Genomic DNA, 22,564 nt, shown 5'->3' with positions numbered 1-22,564 from the left:
ATAACGGCTGTCTCAGACAGGAATAAATCACCCTCTGTAGGTGCCTTGTACTGTCAAACGCTGTCTAAACAACTAGCTTAGACTAGGGGGAATTGATTCGTTTGCATAAATATGTTGCAAATGTTTTCTGCCATCTAAGGTGCTCTAGGGCATTTGAGACATCCACAGGGGGCTGGCAGGGATGATACAGGTCTCACAGGAGAGCCATACTCCTCTGAACTAGGAGATGAAAGCCTGGTAGGTTTGTGCAGGACGTCCCAAATGATATTAGATACCTTTGTTTAGGGATTCCATGTGCAGATAAATGTAAGTGTAATAGGTATGTGAAATTGTCCTTGGCATCCAGCTTTCAAGGACACAGGTCTACCTTTTGTCATATGTGCCACTCTTATGCCAGTCCTACGCAGAATTGCTGCATAAGGCATCTCTGGTGACACCAGATGCCTTTAGTTATGCATCGGTACTGAACCCTCGATCCTCACTGACCGTCATGGGAGCTTGGATACCTTTTGTCCCACCTGAACACCTATTTGTAGAGATCTAATTGTAGTTGTTCAAGTCTGCATGCTGAAGCACACCCTAGAGGTCTCTATTTCAAGTGCCTGTGCTTAGCTGGGAAGAATTGCTTCTAGACTATTTCTCACAGAATCCCTTACATCCCAGTATATGCCAGGTACATTATTTATCCTTGTATTTAGGGTAATGCCCACATTATTAGATTATTTTCAGTGGCAGTCTATGCTGGCAGGTACAGGCGCTCAGCTTTTTCTGGGTGACACACACAAGTCTTTTGTCTTTAGAAGAGAGTGAAAACTCCACCCTTTAAGAGGGTCAGACAGCATTTTGTTCCAGATTTTTCTTCTAGAATACCACCTGACTTTGCTGTCTGTGCAGGACACACTTTAGAAATGAAGGAAAAAATGCACTTCAGCAGCTACAAGAAAGAAATAATATGATCAGTTTTTCAAATAAGATAAGAACTAATCACAATAAAAATCTGATTTGAGTTGAACTGTAAGTAATTTTGAAACAGCCGTAGTTATTTGTTTGTGAGCCAGGGAAAACAGCATGCAATATGTCAGGCTTTGAGATAAAATTTATTGGTGTGTCATTGGCTTAAATCCAACATTATGCTCATAAATAATATAATCCTAGTGTGACACATTTCTGCTTGAACCTTGACTGAAAATTATTGAGAATCATGTTATGAATTATGTAGTAGCAGTCACGCATTCAAGTCAAAAGGATATAACTTGAGTGAAATGCTGAAATGTATTTGTAATTAGGTACACTATCTAAAGATGCATAGTTGCAGAAAGGGCGAGGTATCTTTCTGTGTATCCAAAGGTATGACATGGAGCCTTGCTGCAGACTCAGGCTAATGGTCATTCAGCTTTTATTGACTCATTCTTCTGGGATGGAAAGTCTGATGTGGTTGAATGTTGTTGTCATCTGTATCACTCTCTTCTATGCTATTAGCACCGTCTTTTGTCTCTTAATTTGTGCTAGCTCAGTATGACCCAAGGCTCCAGACAAACCTTGACAATAATATACAGTCCAACTGCACAGCAGGATGGGAGTGTTATTCAGTGGAATGTGCCTGACAAGCCAAGAGAGGACACATGTAGGGGTTTAAGCATCAAAATGGTTATACTCAGACTCATCAAGTGTGATGGTGTTTATCCCTGTGGCAGACAAAGAGATTATCAATTGCTTTGCTTTCTGGAGGCCAATAAACCCAAGATCATTTTACTGTGCTGCTACATTAAAGATCTGGGCATGTTTTTTAGATGTAGAAGGACTTTTTGTAGCTAACATAGTCCCTCTTCAAACCTTTGTGTAGTGTGCTACTTGGCTGTAGTGGTTATTTCTAGTCTACTACGGAAATTCACACCTGGGTTCTTCTCTTTTTTTTTTGTCCTTACTATATGTGTACAAGTTTGTTCCCGGTCTGTCTTCTGGAGAGAACCAGTTGGCTCCCTTTGAGATGAAACCTGCATGTGGTTCTGGGGATAGTTCATCCTGCTCTACACCATCCCGCAATGCTCTCCTGGCAGGCCTTGTACCCTCAAATGTCCTGATGTGCTCTCATGTCATGCCCAATGCATGCAGCCCCCACCCTGGGTCTTATGCTATAGAAGCACCTCTTTTAAAAGACCGACACTGATTTGAAACAAAAGACTAAGCTGAAAAAATGTATGCGCACACAACACCAATTATGCCTTAGGTGAAATGCGGTTTGCGTGGTAAATGGAAGAACAAGGTTGTTGACCATGTTTCCCATCTCAGAGCTTTATCTTTTCTTAAATTTCCTAGATCTCATGCCATGGTATTTCCTGAAAACAGGGAACAGCATTGTTGCATGAATAAATGAAGCCAGGCCATGAACCACCTGTGGTACAGATATATTCAGCCAGCTGGAGCTGACTATAGTGTGAGAATTTAGCATCTGTGAAGAATTCATGAATACTCCTGAATTTTACTTGTTCTAGTACTGTACCTTCAGACAAAGAAAACTGCATATAAGTGGAGACTTTTAATACAGATTTCCTCTTGCTGGCCAATATCTTCTGTATCCTTTCTTTTTGTTTTCATCAACAGACTTTTATTAGGTCACCAATTCCTTGGTGCATGTGACAGGGCCAAAATTTGGATTTTTATAAGACATGCTTATAATTGAATTTTTTATATCTTCAGTTAAAATATTGCCACTTACCTAATTTTAAAACTAATCTCGATCCCTTCCAGTTGTTTGTTCCAGACTACAATTATTTACGCTTTACAATGCTATAGATCAAACCCAAGGGTAAATCAAAGATGTTTGTAGCCTTGAGGCAGTTTTTTGCTTTAACAGACTTATTGACTCTATACAACTATTTTCCCAAGAATTCAAGGTACTGTGTGGATCCAACATGTTTTGGAGCATGTGCTGGATTTTACAAAAGGGCTGTGTTGTTTGGAACCTGAGGCTATAAGAGTCTCTCAGATCTCAACCAGTTGTGTTGTCCCTGGCTGCAGCCTGCTGTGAGTCGAAGGCACTTTGCTGATGACTCCATCAGTCATATTTTGCCCCCAAACTCCTTTCTTATACACAGTTTTAGGAGGAGGGTAATATATGGATTTTAACTGATTCCTAATTATGCAATTCCTTTCCCTGTTGATGCATGTTGTTGGAAAGCGGAATAGGAATGGAAAAGAGAACAAAACAGAAGTCATCATTATGCCAGTGCATAAACCCATGGGTTTTCCATTCGGTGAATACTGTATGCATTTGTGCACCACTCAGGTCAAAAGAGATGTAGCAGAACTGAAAAAGGTTCGGGGGGCAAAAAGGGTGATAGGAAGTATGGAGCATCTTCTACCCGAGGAACGACAGGGTACACTAGGACTATTCAATATCAAAAAGAGATAACCTAGTGGGGTATGAGAGGTCTACAGAATAATGCTAGGCATGGGGAATGTAAAAGGGAATTGATTTTGCAGAGTATCTCCCCTTAAAAGAAGTAGAGGCCAGAAGAATGGATGCAAGTAGGAGCCAGTTTCAAAATAAATCAGAAAAGCTGGAATAAAATAAGAAACTGTTGGTCTCCTTGCCAAAGGATTTTCTGCATACAGAAGATTTCTCAGGTTGAAATGGGGCCAGGAGAAATAGCTGGAAGAGAGATCCACTGAGAGTTATTCAAACCACAGCAGGCTCAGGAAATCCTGCAAAAGTCAGAGACTAGGACTGGCAGGTATCGTGTGTATTTGTCCTTTTGTTACTCTTCCCTGAGTGCCTGCTGTTGTCAACTGTGAAATGGATCCCTATTTTGCCATATACTGCATGTCACAGGTCTCATATATCATGTGTGTATATCACCGATCATATCCCATCGACTGATTTTCTATTATTAATTAATTAAACCTCTGGGGAGTCTCATAGCTAGAACCTGTGTGCTGATTTGAAAGTACAGGAGTCGTTGCTGAAAATCGTGTTGAAAACCATGCAAATGCAAGCCACAGTTGTCATTAGGTCCCCGTTGAGAGATTTGTAATGAGAAATAATAAATTAAAGATGCATGTAAGTCTTTTTCTGCTGGACAATAAAGTTGGGCAAGTTTTGCAAACTTGATATGAATTCTAGTAATCGCACCTAACCTGCTTTGAAGTTGTATGTCAGAAAACCCCCTAAAGCCCCCAAAGGAGGCAAAATGCCTGATTGCACAGTGAATGCTGTAAAATAGACAACAGCTCTTTCTGGATGCACATCTAGCTTGGCATGGATATGAGAGATGTCTCTGCGCTTGGAAAGCGGGTGGGCTGAAGGCCCATAAAGGGACCACTTACTGCTTCCACCCTGGGGCAGCACAGCTCTGTCTGTGACTGCGGTACCCGACTTATTCAAGCCTGGTTGGACAGCTACAGTTATCCAAAATACATTTGTACAAAGATCTCTGACCATGGTTTGTATAAGCTAATTTATTATCCGCTTCAGTGTTCACTCTGGTGCATCTCAGGCTTGTCTGTCATGTATCACTTTTGGCTACTGCATTACTCGGAAATGCAGTAGTCAGAAGTGATACAAATTGCGTTGCTTTTTTAAAAATGTTAATAGTTGCTGATTCAAAACCTGTGAAGAAAGAGAAAAACTCTGCTGTATACAAAAATAAGTGTATCTTTGCTTGTTCAAAGAGTTGCTATACAACAGCCACATCCAACTTCATGGTAAAGACGGGAATTTCCACCTTCGGCGGCTGCTGTGCAGCTGTCATGGTGCTTCTTTAATGAACGACAGTGCGTAGGTCTATTGCACATTACAAGGCTCTCCCAAAAGCCAGCTTCAAGGATAGAGAGGCTATTTATTTAAGCAAGAGCATGCTACTCCAGCCCTTAAAACAGCCGGAGGCTGTATGCCTCATGATGCCCTCTAGCTTAATATTCTGCCAACCACAGCCAGAGAAGAGAGCACAGGACGTTCAGAGGATGTCTAAGAAAACCGCGGGGTTGCAGAGGGAGCAGGCCATGGACTTCGCTGTGTGTAGTGGCAATTCCTTTGCCGAGCCATTAATGCAGTGCAGACACTCTGCCTCAGCGTTTATTATAGTTACTTTATTTTCAACAGTGACATACCCTGTTTTTTGGGAATGAGTGCACGTCAACTACTGCATAAATGGTAAATGACTAACAACATATCTATTTGGCCTCTGTCTGTTCCTCTGGATATAAATTAGTTTTTCTATAACAATCTTCTCGAGTATTTTCTGGAGTAATTCTCTTTTTGGGGGTGGGTAAGAAAGAGTTATTCTCTTTTGTGAGTGAGAACATACCATAATTTTATTGGTTACTAACAGATGAGGAAATGACTCTTGGAAATTCTATATTTCCATTAAGGACAGCTGTGGTTCAAAATAGATTAATTTTAATGATCTTCTAGGTACACTTAGAAGGCATTTATTAGTTTGGGCTAGAAGGCATTTATTAGTTTGGGCTTTTATTGGAAAAAGGTTAAGGGTATGTTTCTGTGGAGCTGGGGAAAGGAGGACTAAAGGGCTGCTTGTTGAATTGGCTTGCTATTTGAATGTAATTATTTTTTGCTCCTGCGCAATTATAGATTGTAAGTTTAAATAATTGTCAGGGTGCCTACAGCTTTCTATTGTTGCCTAAAATCTAAGGTTATAAATAAAATAAGTAATATGAGTTTACTTTTTCTGAATGTGTCTATGGCAGTTAATTTAACTTAGGAATAAGTATCAAAAAAGGAAAGAAAAGGCAAGATTTCTATTCCTTGCAGTAAACAAATTTTGTAAACAAGTTATTATTTTCTGCAGCATAGCCCTAAAAGTGATTCTTATTTTGCTGGTAACAAAATGTTTGTGGTGCTTTGCTTTTAAAATAGTAGAATATATTTTGTTTTGCTTCTCTGTATTTCAAGCTCCCTAAGGTTGCTGAGTGATTAAAGAGATTTTCACAAGACAAGGGTAAGGCTTTGCTATTATTGCAGAGATGAATTTATATGAAAGATACTGTTTCAAGAGAATGAAATGGATTACACAGCCATGATGACATCTCTTATTTTATGTGTACATCAAGTTCTACTTGAGTAGCAGAGCCCTAAAGTGTGTCAAATGACCGAAGATGATCTAAAATGAATCTCTGCAAAGTGTTGGAATGTTTAGAGCAAAGGAGGATCACAAAATGATTTGAAAGCCTCAAATCAATGACTGAACTAAAGATGTGATGCTTTGCAATGAAGCAAATAATCAGGTTGATGATAGGACCATGTAGCTCTATCTCAATCTCTTTCACATATTATTGTACTAGTGGTTCTTTTTATCCCTAACAGACTTTTGAAAGGTAATATATTAAGAAACTACTCCCTTCTTCAGAGGAGATAGAAAAGTGGCTAGAGTGAATTTATCTGTGCAGAAGTTGGCATAATTTATTATTTATTGACTGTATCCTTGGACATTCTACTGTGTCAATTCAGATTAAGATTTGGTTCCATTTTTTGGGGCACTTCAGAGATGTGCAAAGATCTTCTGATCCTTTTATTCATACTTATCATATTTTCATTGATCCAATAGTTTATTTTGTAAGAGAAATTAAAGAGCGTAAGTAATTAAAGGAGTCAGAATTTTGACCATAAACCCTGAGATTTGTCTCTGTGTCCTTGGGACACTTCAATCATCATCTTTGTGGCCAAGAAACATCAGGTCCCTACAGTACTTATTAAGACTCCTCTTTAATCAATTAGACATGAAAGGCATGCAATTGTAATCCAAATATGTTGCACTTAAGGGCTGATTGTACTTACGCTGTGAATAGCACTTCTTTTCTGCAGGTCATACCCGTTTTTGGTGCAATATGGCTTTGTACGTGATTCAGTTGTTCATGGAAAATGATACCCAATTGTTCCCAGCCATGAGCATTCACTCAGTTGCATTCCCAAATCCCCAAACATTAAAGAAAGCATGTGTTTATTGGTTTCCAATTCCTGAATTGGAATTGTACAATTTGTGACAGTTCTCTTTCATGTTTATGGAATGTACTGATATGAATGGCCCTGTAAATAGAAATCTAAACTTTTGGGGAGGTTGCGGTTTTGTTCTGCATTTGTACCCAGAACCCAGCACAATGGAATTCAAATCTGTGATGAAGGCTTTTATGTGCTGTGGTTTTGAAAATAGCAATACCACAGATGATGGAAACAAGCCTCAGAGAGAAAATCTTTCACAGTCTGCTTTCAGGCTTGAATTCCCGAAGCCTGCTTCTCATCTCATTTTTCCCAGTTCTACACCTGTCTAAATATAATGGAATCGATTACTTATTCAATGCCAAGTAAACAGAATTAGTTCCATTTCATGAATGAAACTCAATCAAAGAACAAAATTAATTTTTATAAGATGGAAATTTTCAAGAGTAAGACATTGAACTTTTGGGGGGATGAATTCTTTATTTACTTGTTAAAGATTTTTGCTTTCTTTTGTCCCATGCCTAATCTTGACTGGTTCTATCCTCAACGTTAACAAATATCAAGATCACCAATTGGTATATCTGGCTCAACATGTTAAAGCAATCATAATGTTCCAATATATTTTCTGTATTTTTGGAAGCAGTTCTTTATTTTGTCTTATTTTCCACATTACTGTTTTGCAGCTATGTTCCCCTGACTGAAGATGAGTAAGATGAAAGTTGCTACATTTTATCTAGATAAAGTTTTACTGCAGAATACAAACTACCAAAATACAGGACGGAAAAAGTTAGAAAATACATAGTTTTATCAAGTGGTGCTTCTTTCACCCAATAGTCATAGCATGAAAAAGAGATACTTTAAACAAAGGCCTGTTAGTTGGGATCCTTTGGTATTTTTCCAAAAGGGATTCTTTGCTTTGCTTTGGGACCACTCGTACCTCACAACCGAGTACTTAAAGTAATAATTCATAAATTATGGTTCATGTGAGGCTTAATTATTGTGTGCAAAATGCTTTGATGGTTTTGGATGAAAGGAGCTAAATACATGTGAATTAGTATTTAAGTATTTGCTTTCTGGAGGAGGCAGAAAACATGGTTCCCCAGATCTGAACGTCTGCTGCCAGGCTTCCTCCTGTGGCATATCCGCACACTAGTGTCCTTTTGGGAGCTGGAAGTAAATCTCGTGAATTTTATGTATATGTTTGGGCCTAATGAACCCTGCATGTCTTCCAACTCCTCCTAACCTTTCTCTCCTAATTAAGAAAATGCTGGGTGTGATTAATGCAGAACAAATAGATGCAGAACAGTGATTAGGAATACAGCCTGTACCCCAAGACCACGGAAGGAGGCAGAGCCGCGGCTTTCTTCCCTCTCGCAAGATCTAATTCTTTTCCTATTCACTTTTCGGAATGATTCACAGTGGTAGTTCTGATTATTTAGACCCAAGAAGAACTTGTGAATGGTTCAGGTGCCGCTCACAGGTGGAAGTTGTGTTGCACAGTTGTCCACCCAGCTCTGCCTGGTGGAGGTATGTGTCATGGCTACAGGGACACTCTGGTGAATCTCTCAAAGGTCAGAAAGTTTGGCCTCTGCTGCTTTTACATATTCTCCTTCCAGGGTGTGATGACAACCTTTCAGCTCAGCATAAATGATTTTTTGAGTGGGCCGTATCTTCTAGTTTCTGGGAATTGAAGGCAAGAAGTTTTCCAACAGAGGATTTTGATGATGGAATTTTCTTATTATGTGGACTCACCAGAGAACAGCTTGTTGACCTTCGGGATAAAATTGGTTTAAATATTCCTGCTTATTGGGTGGGGAAGGAATACTGATGCAGTGAATAAGGCCATCTTTGAAAGTATCTTAATACACTGACTTGGGTATATCCCTGCTCTCTGCTGGTTAAGATCAAAATTACATTTAAATAGGAATATCTGAAACCCCTTGTACTATAACTGTGAAGTTCAGAGCAACTGTGGTTTGTGCCTCATTAACATTCTTGATATTGGCTTTGGATTTATTTAAATACTGTTGATTTTTTTATTTATTTATAACTTGTAACATGCTTTTATGATGGATTGAACAAACATGTTTTAAGGATCATATTCTATCTCTCTATCCCTCTATTGCTTTTCCCAGTTTGAGTGCTGTTGTCTTACAGGGTTTTTCAAAAGTCATACTTATGACACGTTATGCATATTTTTTGTGCTGAAAACATGGCAGTTTTTCTCTTGACAGTAAAATATTCCTTTTCTATTATGGTAGTCTGCTTTTCCTTTTACAATAATTCTAATCTGTTGTGCAGATTTTATACAAACATACATACATACACAAACATGTGCCCACACGCACTTCGAATGTCAGCAGCTACCGTACAGGCATAAATGAATTGCCTGGGCATTTGTTAATTTGAATGAACATGAGGCTTCTGCTTCTCCTATGGAAAAAGAAGCAAACCCAACAGTTTCTCTGGGAATTCATGCAGTGTGAACAGAACACATCTTGGCAAAATGGTGAGCCAAGAAATTCCTCTTTAGTTGCTCTGTTAGGCAAACTGCATTTTAAATTTCTTGCCGAGGGCTTTGTTTGACTTGCCCCAGGCAAGCTGTTCAACATATTTATCAACCCTGTTGTAGCATTAGAGCCAACGCTTATCTAGGAAGATCATCCGCTTAATGCCATCTGTCATCAGGAGTTTTATTTCTTTCAGCTGAGCTTGTTCTCCATTTCAGTTTTTTTTATATTCCTCCCAACCATTTCTTAGTTGATTGTTTTCCAGTGATCTCAAATATTCTGTGATTGCTCAAATATTCTGTGGTTGCTGCGTGTTAAACCCCTAAAGACATCAATAATACAATTTTACTTTAAATCCTGATTGATAACATTAATCCTATATACATACAGATGGCTCACCAAAGTGCCCTACATCTTACAGTGTTATGTAAAAGATGATACTGCATTTCAATCTGAATCTGGAATTCTTTCCAGATAGTCAACAGGACTTTGAAAAAATGCAGAACAAAGACTCTGGAGTAATTCATGCTGTGGTTTTATGTTGGTGCCTGTGAGGACATGGCTTTGATAATTTTAGATTTTCATGTCCTTATTAACTGTTGTGTAAGTGCACAGGGAGTATGTATGTGTTCAACAAAGCTGAATTCACTCACTTTGCATGGGATTGTGAGATACAGTTCTACTTTTGGATTTGTGTGCACAATCACAGTGAAGCCAAAGGGACCAGCATATTTCCCTGCAGAGAACAAAATTTAACTTTCTGGAAGTCTGGTGCTATTGAGTTACATAAAGTCAAGAAAAATTGCTGTAACCAGGCGTACAAGCACTGTGTATAGACTAGATAGAGGATGGATTTTCTCCTGTATTGCCAGGACGTCCTGATCTCCTGATTGTCCCAACTGGGAGATCTGCTGGGTCCCACCAGAGCTCCCTTGTTGCCTGCTTGCCCATCTTCTGTTTGAGGGATGAAACACGATGGTGCCTACCAAGGTCTCATCCCGACCTTTCATGGTGAAGCCAAGGTACCCACTTCAACCTGCGAAGAACTAAAAATCAATGGTCCCCACAGTTTCAGAGCACACAGCATAAATATCTCTTTGGCTCAGTACTTAGAAATATCAGTACTTGGACTGACTTCAATCAATCAGCTGTACCAACTGCTTGACACAATTTTTTAAAGAGAAAAACGCCAATCACACTCAGTTAGTATTTGGCGGAAATGTCTGAAATGAGCATTATTATATAGGTATATAACTTGAGGTTCAATTTATTCCTTCCAACTGGGGAAAAAAAATAATTTCAGTTTAAAGCAGCTGAGCATTTCCTTCTCCAGATTTTATAGAGGTAACTAAGTAAATCGTATTCAAAATTTGGGCCAAGTTCTATACTGGCCAAGAGAAGCAGGGATACTGGCAGCTGTGTCTTCAGCTCCCAGGGAGATGCTGGCTAGAGCAAGATGCATTGAGGTAGGCCGGTGGGATGTACTGTTGGCTGTCCTTTACTGCTTCAATGTATAGGAGCAGCCTGTGCCCCCAGCTACTTTTGGCTGGGTACTGTAGAATTTGAGCAGCTGGCAGAATCGTTGCTTCTAGGGTTTCAGAACATAAGCTGGCACAGGAGCCAGTCTCCTCCGTCTAGTGTGCTCCCGAGCTTTGGATAGATCCTGTCCCCCTACTTACTCTGATCTGGGGTTAGGGAAGAGGTTTCCAGGGCACGTCGCTCTTTGTTCTCTCAACATACCAGCATGGTTTATTTTTCTGAGTATATATTTAAAACTGACATTTTCCCCTACTTAGTGGAATCATACATTCTAAAATCCTGTTAACAGAAGGACGAGCAGGATCCGTATCCTTTGCAGTTCATCTTCTGCAGCGAAGCATTGCTATCAGCCTGGCACGGAAACAGCTTCTTAATCTGCTGCATGGAAAAGTGCCTTGAAGTGTGGGTGTAGGGATTGCAGGCGGTGGGCCAGAAAAGACTTGGCATGCCAAGGAAATAATGCATTCATTCTGCAGAATATGACAAAAAGAGTCTTCTGGATGTCCTGTTGGGCTGCTGGGAGGGCAAGAGAAAGAGAACGCTTGTAAATAAAGCTGGCAGGAGCGAAAGGTCGTTGGGTAGTCAGGCAGAAGTTGGGTTGTGTATGCACCTGATGCCCAGTGAGAAGGATGTGCCTCAAAGGTAAAGGACAAAGGTATTGAAAAAAATGCTCCACAAATGAAAATACCATATATATGTACACGTTTTAGAGAAAATATGAAAGTTAGCCAGTAGATAAAAACAATGCACCTGCTGTGAGTTTCTTTAAATGGAAAGCTGAGAGTCCCTGAAGCATCAGCCTCCTTTAGCAACTGTGGAGCTCAGAACTTAATAGACTTTAATTAGTACAGAATGGGTGCATCTTGTGAGGTTTTAGTTTGGATCAGGAATACCGTCTGATGCAAATTTACTGCTTCTGCTGATTTACATAATGGAATCATAAATAGGAATTTACATCAGGGAACCTGCATGGAAACCAAATGTTATTCAAAGATGTGATAGGAACAGCCATTGGAGAAGGGGATCCGAACGAAGGCGAGTAAAGGTTACCTTTGCAGGATCACGCAGTTTCTTGTAGGAGTGGAGAACATTTCCTGAACGTTGCATAATTTTCAAACAAGTTTTCCAGTCTGTTTTTTGGTTCTGTGTGGTGGCTATTGCATGCAGTACACAAAATAAAGACTAACAATATTACGAGCTACCAACATTATTATGAGGATAGATAACTTTGTAATTACTGATTTTGCTTAGGATTCATCTAGCTTATGCTGCAGCATAGATTTCTACAACTGAGCGAGTCATGCTAGGCTCTCTTTATAGTTGTGGAAGAGAATTAGGCAACTTTCAGACACAAATCACTGTATTTTGGGGGACTTGATTCAACTACAGGTTCAGAGACTTTCAGGTTTTTTTAATGTCTGCATATGGGGTGTGGGCTTGTTTCTCTTGCCTTAAAATATGCAAACAGTTACATTTGAGATGTCCAGGAGCATTTTGCCTGGCCTCAGGATGCCTTTCAAGAAAGGCATGTGTCTCACCTGAGTCCCGTGTAATTTATATCAGACTCGTGTAGATAGATGTCTTGGATATCCTAAGGCATCTCAAATGACCCTGAATGTCTCCATTTAGGCAAATAAATTAATTCCTGAATGTATGAGCTCCTGTTGCAGTCAATGGAGACCAAGTCAATATGGTTAACGTAATCTATAAAGCTATTCATCCCACTAGAAAGTAAACACCTGGGTTTCAATTCTGCTCAGTTTATCTCTGTGAATATTTCAAAATTATTACAGATTACCTTTAACAATGGGATGCTTATCTCTCTTATCAGAGTAACACTTTGCTTTCCTTATTTTAGAAAAAGACTTCAGTTTACACTAACTATTTTTTACAAATATGCAAATGATCTGGGTTGCCTATGGAAACACATGTTCCTGGGCTGGGCGTAAGGCTGTGTGCAAAAAGAGTTGTTCAGAAGATATGTATGTGTATGGATATATAAAGAGAATAGTTTGAGAAAATGGATGTGGGTGCTACAAAGGAATGGGGGTACTAGCATTTATTCCCAAATTGTATGATTAATATTGTTTATAGGGATGAATGAACCTTTAAAGATTGCCATTTGAATCTGTTTGGTTTTGATGTTCAAAAGCAAAAAATCTTTAAATAGCTTTTGAAATTCCAATTAAGAGTCAGTCAAAACCTATCACTAAAAGAATAGTTTTTGTTTTACAAATTAGCAATTAAAAAGTGACAAATATCTTCAATGCTTAAACACTGTTCTGCAATACCCATTATGTTCAAATAATACTTTTTCTGGGAACATGGGTATGTTTCCCAGTATTTCCTTTTTTTTTCTTTCTCTTAGGAATGCCTCCGGAAGCTGTCTAATTCTAAAGCTGCACTCACTTCACCAGTACTGGGGATTATGCAAATTATTTCATGAATAGTTTAAAATCACATTCTTTTTTCTAGTTTCAAATTATAATACGGGTGGCTCATTTTGCTTTTATGGTTTTTTTTCTACCGTTTTTTACTGTTTTTTCCTCTGAGTTTTATTTACTTATTTAATTTACTTATTTTATTTATTTATTTAGTTAGTTTTCTTACTAGAGTAGTAATAATTAGGGGCAGTAAACTTTTTTGTACTACAAGAGCATGAAGTCTTGAACTGAGATTATTTCCCTATTTCAGTAATCGTTGTTCATGTTAAACATGGCTTAAGGCAGCCAGTGGTCTGAAGAACAGGAATTCCATGAGCTGATGTGTCTTAACACTGGAATATTATGTGAGGTTTTATTGTTAATATTTCTGTCCTTGTGACAATTTCTCTGTAGACCGTGGCACCACTTTAGCAGAATAACAAACATCAACCGCTGAATGTATTAATACTGTGGAAAGCAATTTATTATTTCATTGTTGTAAATTATGTCCCTTTACTAGCAGGTTGTTTTATTATGACAAAGATTTCAATTTTATCTATTCTCGTGGATGTGAGGATTTATTGTTTGTGCAAGGTGCCAGCGTACTTGAGAAATGATGAGAATAGTTCACCAAGAGAATAAAATGTCTGTCTCTCAGAGGAAGGAGGGCAGAATGAATTCAGACATAAACTGGAAGAAGAAAAAGTGAAGGAAACCATGATAAGGATGTAGGTCACTAGGTCAAATCAACAGGTCAGAGAGGTCTATCAATGAGAGAATCCTAAATCATAGTTATTGATCAAGGAGGGTCAGCGACCACTACCCTGATGATCAGTAATTTCAGACAGTGCAGTTAGGGATTTATTGAGCATTAAAATTCTTGAAATAAATAGGAAAAGAATGAGCATTTCTACTTTGTATTTGAAGCTAGGCCTATATCCGAACTCAAACCTGAATTTGGATTGTGTCCTTAATTTTGGGTTGCTCATTTGCACTCAGGTGTAGGCCTAGGAGTATGTTGTGGGAACAATTTTGAGTCTGTACCATTCCTTGGCATAGATGAAACAGCTCATTCACCACCCCTCAACATGCTTGTCCAGCCAACAGTAGTTTGATAAATTGGCTACAGAGTCCTTTCTGCAAAGGGTCTCGGTGTCACCTGCAGCAAACAGAGCTATCGTTTTAGGCACCTGGAACTCAAAACTTCCCCTATAGTATTAAGGATGCACAGCACTGAAGTATTAGTGTTCGGCTGAAGTTTGTTTTCTGTGCTTCGCATACAGATACAGACTTAGGATCTAACAAACAACCCATGAAACAAATTAAAAGCACCCTTGGAAGCAATCTAATACAACCTAATTCTGCCCACTTCTGTGTGAGTTCTGAAGTCCTGTTCTGCTCTCCGCCTAAATGCAACCACCAGAAAGCTACTGAAAGGTGCCTTTTTTTTTCAGGACAAAATGTTTGGGTGAGTGCTGTCATGGGAAGTAGAGAAGAACCTAATGAATTCCAAGACGATCAAGTTTAGACAGTCCTAAAAAATAAGCAGAATAACTGGGCAGTGTGTGTAGTTAAATATCTAAATTTAAGATAGATGAGATTTAAGTGGATCCTGCCTCCTTCTTTTGGGGTTGCATATCTAAATACAAAATTTTCTTTTGTTGACAGAGTAAATTAGGATTATCAGAAGGAAAAAAGTCTGTCACAGCAGACTGGATAGGCATGGAAAAGCTGTGTTCCTAACTTTTCACTATCTTGCAATGGAATTGAAATAACTTTTTTTTGGAATCTGTGATAGACTTGGTATTCAATAGGCCTTTCCCATAATTAAACTATTGTCCCAGTCATGATTCTTAAAAATGATGTTTTCTGTGTTGACTTTAGCAAAATCAGATGCACTTTTCGAATACATTCTTCATCACAGCTGAATTCTGTAATGCCTCCAAAATGTCCTCATGGATAAAGCAGTTTGAAGGTGTAGTCAAGGTTTAGCTACATCTCTAAGGCTGGGGATGAGGAGTAAAGAACTGCAGACAGGAATGATGAAGCTCAAGGGTTTTATTTTAACAGAAGTTTGCCCTTCTACCCCAAGCTGTGTATGGTTGTATTTGCTTCTGAACTTTGTTACCATATGCCTGTTCAGCGTAAAAAAGTCAAGAATTTGCGTACCCTCCGCATTAAAGTACTGTTAATGAGCATTGCCTACGTGCTTCACATCACTCAAATGTACTGCGACAGGAATTTTGGCAGGATGCGTGTGGTATTTTTACAAGGAACTTGCAGACGTACCTGTCTTCACATGCAGTTTTACATGTACATATGAGAAACATGGCTAGAAATATACTTCTAAGCAATTATTTGGTTAAAGCCTCAAAGGCTGTGTCTAAACTATGTGTTCAAAGGCTGTCTTCACCATGGACCAAGGAGCACTTCCCAGCTCATTGCTCCAGGCTCCCTCTCATCTGTGACCCGACTGTTGGGATGAGACATGGGCATGCGCTGTCCCCCCTTATACATGCTCTGACTTCTGTGGGAAGGAAGCCTGAGCATCAGGGATTTCTGACGTTCTGTTACGCTCTTGATTTGGACAACTGATGGGACCACAGCTGCCGTTGGTACTGGGCAACATAGGCAGAGTGATGTGTGAAAGCTCTCTCGCCCTACATCAATTGACTAGACCTAGGGGTGTAATTACTGGAGAACTTCTGAGGCTTAGCTGAGATAAAATAGTGACATCAGGTACAGAAATACACCCTAGTTTAAATCACCATTAGATAGGTGATGTGTGAGTGCCTGGAAAATTTCTGAAATCAGAATTCTTGATTGTTCTTTCTGCAAAACTGGGAGGGAATTTCACGAGAGTTCCTACAGCAGCTTGCCACCAGCCTAATTTAGCTGAGGAACCCAAGTCCAATAGCCATAGCTATCTCTGTAGTCAAGGGAGAATGACTGTAATTTGATCAGCTTTTTCTCTCTTCTGTGGGCTGAATTGTCCTCAGGAGATGCCTGCCTCTTTCTGTGGTCTCCAGGAGCAGGCTAGGCTCCTAATTTATGTGTCTTGCTTGAGCACCTGAATTAGAAGGAGAAATTTGGGATCATCACTTCCATAATTTTTGGTGCATTACAACTTTAATTTGAAGTTAAGCTCTGGAGTTTCAGAGAAAGAATATGACTTTGTGAGTTGATAGAAGGGACTGCTTTGTTCTTCTAGTTGTACTTTGAAGGAACATTTCTGTAATTTTTTAACCTGTCATATCTGCAGTGTTATCAATAGAAAATCCATTATGGATCATTGATTTCTAAGTGTATTTAATATTTAGCTTATTTTTTACTGCCTTTTATTTCAGATGTTTTAGTAAGGGAATAATAAAAGGAAGTATGTTATCACTGAAAGAGAAAATACATTGCCCATAATCAGGGATAAGCTAAACAATGCTAGAGTGTGCATGACATGTTTCAGCTTTTAGAGAGTCCTCCAAATTGTAGCTAGCATCTCTTAACTATGTGAGCCATCAGAGAATTGTGAATGTTAGTCTTGTTTGTTCCTTCCCCCTGGCTTTCGTACAATGTGCTTGATTCGTATTGCCAGGAGAGTTTTGCTAATTTACACCTGTTGACAGTCTGATGTCCTTTGATAATTGGCCATGTGGGTGAATGACTACCAAAATTTTGTCTGAACATCAAATATCTGCATGCATAAATTGTTAAACTAAAGCATTTTTCCTCCTGTATAGCATATAATTTAATCCATTATTACTGCCACCTTTAAAGACTTCATATGCCTGAAAGCAGAAAATTAAATAACTGTTTGCCGTTAATACAAATTATTGTGTTTTGACAGCTTGCTAATCAACTGAAGTAAAAATGATGCTGTACGAATAGCGCAATTGCCTTTTAAGTAACTTTTTTTTTAATGTGCATGAGAATTCCCCTTCTTTGGGCCTTTGAACCCTTATAGGATTTGTCCTCTGTGATATGTTAATGTTCAGAAGCATAATAAAGCTTTATTTGAGTTGTGCTCTGATGCAGAATGGATTTTTCAGTATAGTTACTCTATGCATAATCTTGGGAAATATTTGACCATCATGTGCTGGCGATAGATGTTGCTTCCACTATGGACTGTATCAATTAATGTGCAAATGAGTGATTTAGTATTGAGGAGATTTTGACATAACATGTACTTTATGCAATATTCAGGTATGGGCTGTTTCTGGGGAGCTGAGAGGAAGTTTTGGAGGCAGAAGGGAGTCTATTCCACTCAAGTGGGTTACGCAGGAGGGTATACCCCAAATCCTACCTACAAAGAGGTCTGTTCAGGTAAGTCTTTCTCTTTGTTTTTTAAGGGTTGTGAGTAGAATCGTGTCGGATTATGAGTGACAATGAAGGGTAAAATGGGTGACTGCAGCGACTAAAAAGATTTGGTGTTTAGACAACCTTGGTATTGGCCTTGCATCTTAAACTGTAATGGAATCTATGGTGTGTCCATCCCATTGTTATCTCCTAATAATTAATGAGTTAATGTATGTAAAAATATTCTGAGGAAAAATAAAAAAATATTTCTTCAGGAAGTTAATTCTGTTTCAAACTATGCAAATGTGTTCCTGAGAAAAAAGCATGAGTTTTGATTTTACTTTTGTCTGTATCTGAGTATGAACAAAAATCAGAAAGCACACATTCTTTCTTTTTCTTTCCATATAAACAAGAGGTTGTATAGAGGAGTCTAAATTTCTCATTTGCGCTATTATTAATAATTTGTTAACTTTTTATACTGTTCAATGCACAGCATCCTATCATTTCCATGCCAAACCCTTGCATTTATTTTTCATTGCAGTCTTACACTAATCCTTCTATAGTACTAATAACCCAATACAGTTCCTTTCTGTGATCTAAAACATAGAACCACTGGCAGCCAACTGACTAATGTTGCTGTTAAAGCAAATTCTTGCTTTCCTATACTTGCTGGTGGAGAACAGCTTGGAGGTTTTCTTTTGGTTTATTTTCTTGTTAACACTTTTTATGCCAAATGCTGAAGTTGATATACTGTTCTCCCTGACAATCTGTCACAGAGGCTTGATAGAAAGAGTGTAAAAAGTTCAGTGGCACAAACAAATAACGGACACTTTAGCAACTGTGCAGAAGTGCTGCAAGGCATCCAAAAAAGCAGAAACTTTCTGGAAATAGTAAAAAATGGGAAAAGAGATGTTTTAAGGTGGTATAGAATGGAATGGAATGGAATGGAATAGAATAGAATAGAATAGAATAGAATAGAATAGAATATTTCAGTTGGAAGGGACCTGCAACAATGATCTAGTCCAACTGCCTGACCAATTGAGGGCTGACCAAAAGTTAAAGAAAGTTATTAGGTCATTGTCCAAATGCCTCTATTTTATAGACAATACTGTACTAATTAGAAATTGCCTATAAATGCTAAAGAAAACATATAGATTAGGGAGAATTGCCAGTGGGAAAGCTCCTAAGTGCAAAAGTTTAGTGTATAGAAATATAAAAATATCTAGAACAAAAAAAAGGACACCATGCATTTAGCATTAAGTGATGCATAGATACCCAGAACTCCTGCAAACATAGCAATAAGAAGCTTCATCTAGGGAAGGATCAGTGATGCCAATCTTATTTATCGAAATGATCCATTACTTCCTAATACTTCTTGCACTTTTGTATTCTGTACTTTCATCATTTGCCTGCACTATCTGTAATTTTTATAAGAATATAAAATCCAAGACCTCTCTGGTAATTATTGTCCACTCTGTTTAATGGCCTGGGTATTAAATAATTAGATTATTTATATAGAATAGGGATGTGCAGCACAACTTCTCTTTTCCAATGCGCTCACAGTTCCAGTACACCGAGGGTAGTTATGATGGACTGTTGAGTGTTTCTCCCAAGATCCTGAGTGCTGGCTGTTGGCCAGGGGAGATGTGAACACAGGACAAGATGATGTGTCCAGGAAAGTAAAAAAAAGGTACCGTCTCTTTCAATTCTGTGCAGTATAGGCTGGTTTTATATTTCAGAATAGCTCCATAGTATTTTAAGCTTTGTGTTTGATTGAGATACTTTGAAAGCTTTTTGTAGCTACTTTATGTGTTGTATTTCATCAACAGTGAACAAAAATAAAAAAGATAATTGTATAATAAGAATCCTGGAATAAAGCAATGGGAAAAATCTTTGAAATCTATTTTCTGATAGTTTTTTTAGTTAAATTTGTAGCGCAAAACCACAGCTGAGGTTATTTTTCTAGTGCTTGTTTTTATACACATTTGCATTATGGATGTTTATATGCCTCCAGATGCTGGACACTAGAGGATTTTTGCTTAGAGATATCCAGAAGCATAAGCACATATTTCGTAGCCTTGTCTGTGTGAACATAAATGGGATGTGTATGTGCAACACACTTCTGTTCCTAGTTGTGCAGCTGAGCTGAGTTGGAGAATTTACTGATTTCTGCATGCTATTTTTTTCTGCTTAGCTTCCTCTAGCTCTATTTTATTCTGACTTTGTTCTGATCTTTTTTTGGCACTTTTTTTTCATCTTTGAACATACTTTTTGGAAGTCTCTTTAAAGAGAGCTCTCACAAGCTCCCCTGAGTTATTGCCATCTGGCTGCTCCTAGGTTCCATAGTTTTCATTGGGAAGAACAGTTCTTATGAAATAGTAGACTTCAGTTATGCACTGGGTGATTGCCACTTTCTTATTCTTCTGTTCTGGAAAGATCATCTCTATGGTAAACACTTAACAGTCATATCCTCTAAATCCAGCTCTAGAAAGGACATCAGGGACATCTAAACAATATCCGCTTGGCAAGACTTTGAGCTTTACTGTCAGCCCATGCAGTCCTGAGAATCTGTGCAGGAAGTTATTTTAGTCCAACACCTTTCTGACTACTCTGAACAAAAAAAAGCAACAATTATTTGGATGAAACATTTAACACTTCTAAAAGCACATTCATTGTCAGCTAGACCTCAGGCAAAATGGTGTAGATTTACTCTTTTCCCCACGCTAAGGTCACTCAAAACATATCAACCAATGGTGGTTTTCTTTATTTAGTTGCCTAAATGTAGGATTTTGTGCCATTTGAGATGCCTGGGAATATCCCATGTGCCATGCTACAGTGACATCTGACAGTTTTTCATGAATGCCCTAGCTGCCCTTGGACATCTTAAATGTAACTGGATGCCTACATATGAACAACTAATTCAAATCTAAGGTATCTGTGTGTACGTTCGCTATCCATACTTCCATCTGGAGCTAAGGACATGGGTAGGCCATGCACTGTTGATTTATGTAAATATGTGCTGCTACACAGTGTGGAGGCAGGGGAGCGTGTACCTGCTGAGGCATAAAATTTTTCAATCTCTTGTTCTTGGATGTTCTTGGATGCATGCACAGTTTTGATCATGTATCTATCATCTGATCCATGCATGTTATATATCATAGAATCATAGAATGGTTTAGGTTGGACGGGACCTTTAGACATCATCAAACCCCCTATGCCCTGGGCAAGGACAGCTTTCACTAGATCAAGTTGCTCAAAGCCCCATCCAACCTGACCTTGAACACTTCCAATGATGGGACATCCACAACTTCTCTGGGCAACCTGTTCCAGTGTCTCACCACCCTCATTGTAAGAAATTTCTTCCTTATATCTAACCTAAATCTACACTCTTTCAGTTTAAGACTGTTACCCCTTGTCCTGTCACTACAGAGCTTGGCATAAAGTCTTTCTCCATCTTTCTAATAAGCCCCTAGATCTGCAGACGTAGTGTTAAGCTGTATGTGTGTGGGGGGACATCATTTCTCTTACAGCAGCCAGGTGATGGCTGCACTGTTACAGCACTGTGTTGGCACCCCATGAAAACTTAAGCCTCTCAGGATAAAACCTCTAACCTCGTAAGCCTTGAAGAGCAGCATGATTCACCTCGCCGTTGGGGAGGTAGGGAAGTCATGATTCTGCTTGAAAGGGTCAGATTAGTGTTATCCTGTTCAGATGTGGGACAGGTCATTTGAAGATTCTCCTCAGTTGATGTGGTATTGCCTTGCTAAATTCATGTTTAAGAGATAATTGAGTTACTTTGAAGCTTATGAATACAGTTCTGGAAATTATTTTTACATTTTGTGGTGACAACCATATAGATGAAAATCTGAAAAGGCATTCTGGAGTGCATGAAGGATTTGGAGCTATTTTCAGTGCATTAGCCTAATACATAAATACACCATTTTTGGCCAGCATTAGACAACCCAGGATGTTCATTCAGTATGAACATCTTTTCATATTTTGCTTACAGATGTTCAGAACAATTCTGTTTATCTGTATATTCATAAGCTTTTTGAAATCTGCATAGCTCAAGTGGCACTGAAATCAGAAGGGAAAAACTCTGCTGTTGTTATTCATAAACTGGTTATGTACAATTACCGTATAAAATATGCAGCTAATGATGATTTTCTTAAAAACAGGACAGTTTATAGGCTTATGGTTCAAGCTGTTAACATCTAAGCAGGTAATTTTATTTTGTTTGGGGTTTTTTCTTTTTTTATCTTCAGTGACTATAATGTAAAAAAAAAATAGATTAATATGCCTGTTTTTATCCAATATTAGTTAGAAGGCTTAGTGAACATAACAGTTAGTTAAACCAATTTATAACCTAGTCAATTCTCGGTACCTTTCTGAAGCATATTCTCTTTTACACAAGTCACATTTCTTAATAATTAACAATGCAATAGAACAGTATGCCACATGGACTTAGTTTCTGTGTTGAGTTACATAAAATACTTGATTGTGAAGTTGTTTCACATTTCCCATGCAGCAAACCCACATTTTTCTGAGGGATAGTACTGCCTCTTGAATACCAATTAGTCTTTTGACTGATTCTTATATGTAGGAGTTCCAGTCCTCCTTAAAAAGTCTAGGCTTCCAAAGGTCATCTGGAATACTTCTAAATAGCTGATGGAAGACAGTGGAGAAAGGCAAAATTAATTTCTTGCTCTGTTACCTCCTATCCCTTTGGTCAGTTGGTGATTTACAAAGTTAATTCCATCTCTGCTTCTTCTTAGTTATACTTGAAAGAGAGGGCAAGACAACCATTGAATTCCACAACAGGTTGATGATTAGCATGTTCTTGCTTTAAG

The 22,564-nt window shown here is 38.6% G+C and overlaps 1 protein-coding gene across 1 annotated transcript in view; it reads left to right on the top strand.

Moving 5' to 3' along the window:
• MSRA (methionine sulfoxide reductase A) overlaps positions 1–22,564 on the top strand; it is a 287,235-nt gene that overhangs the window by 122,063 nt on the left and 142,608 nt on the right. Inside the window, exon 3 of the mRNA XM_049819244.1 lies at positions 17,622–17,741. Within this exon, the coding sequence (XP_049675201.1) occupies positions 17,622–17,741 (120 nt within the window). The remainder of the gene's footprint in view (positions 1–17,621; positions 17,742–22,564) is intronic.

The sequence above is a fragment of the Accipiter gentilis genome, chromosome 16 (genome assembly GCF_929443795.1).
Source record: "Accipiter gentilis chromosome 16, bAccGen1.1, whole genome shotgun sequence".
Lineage (NCBI taxonomy): Eukaryota > Metazoa > Chordata > Aves > Accipitriformes > Accipitridae > Astur > Astur gentilis.
This window is presented reverse-complemented; position numbering and strand designations above follow the sequence as displayed.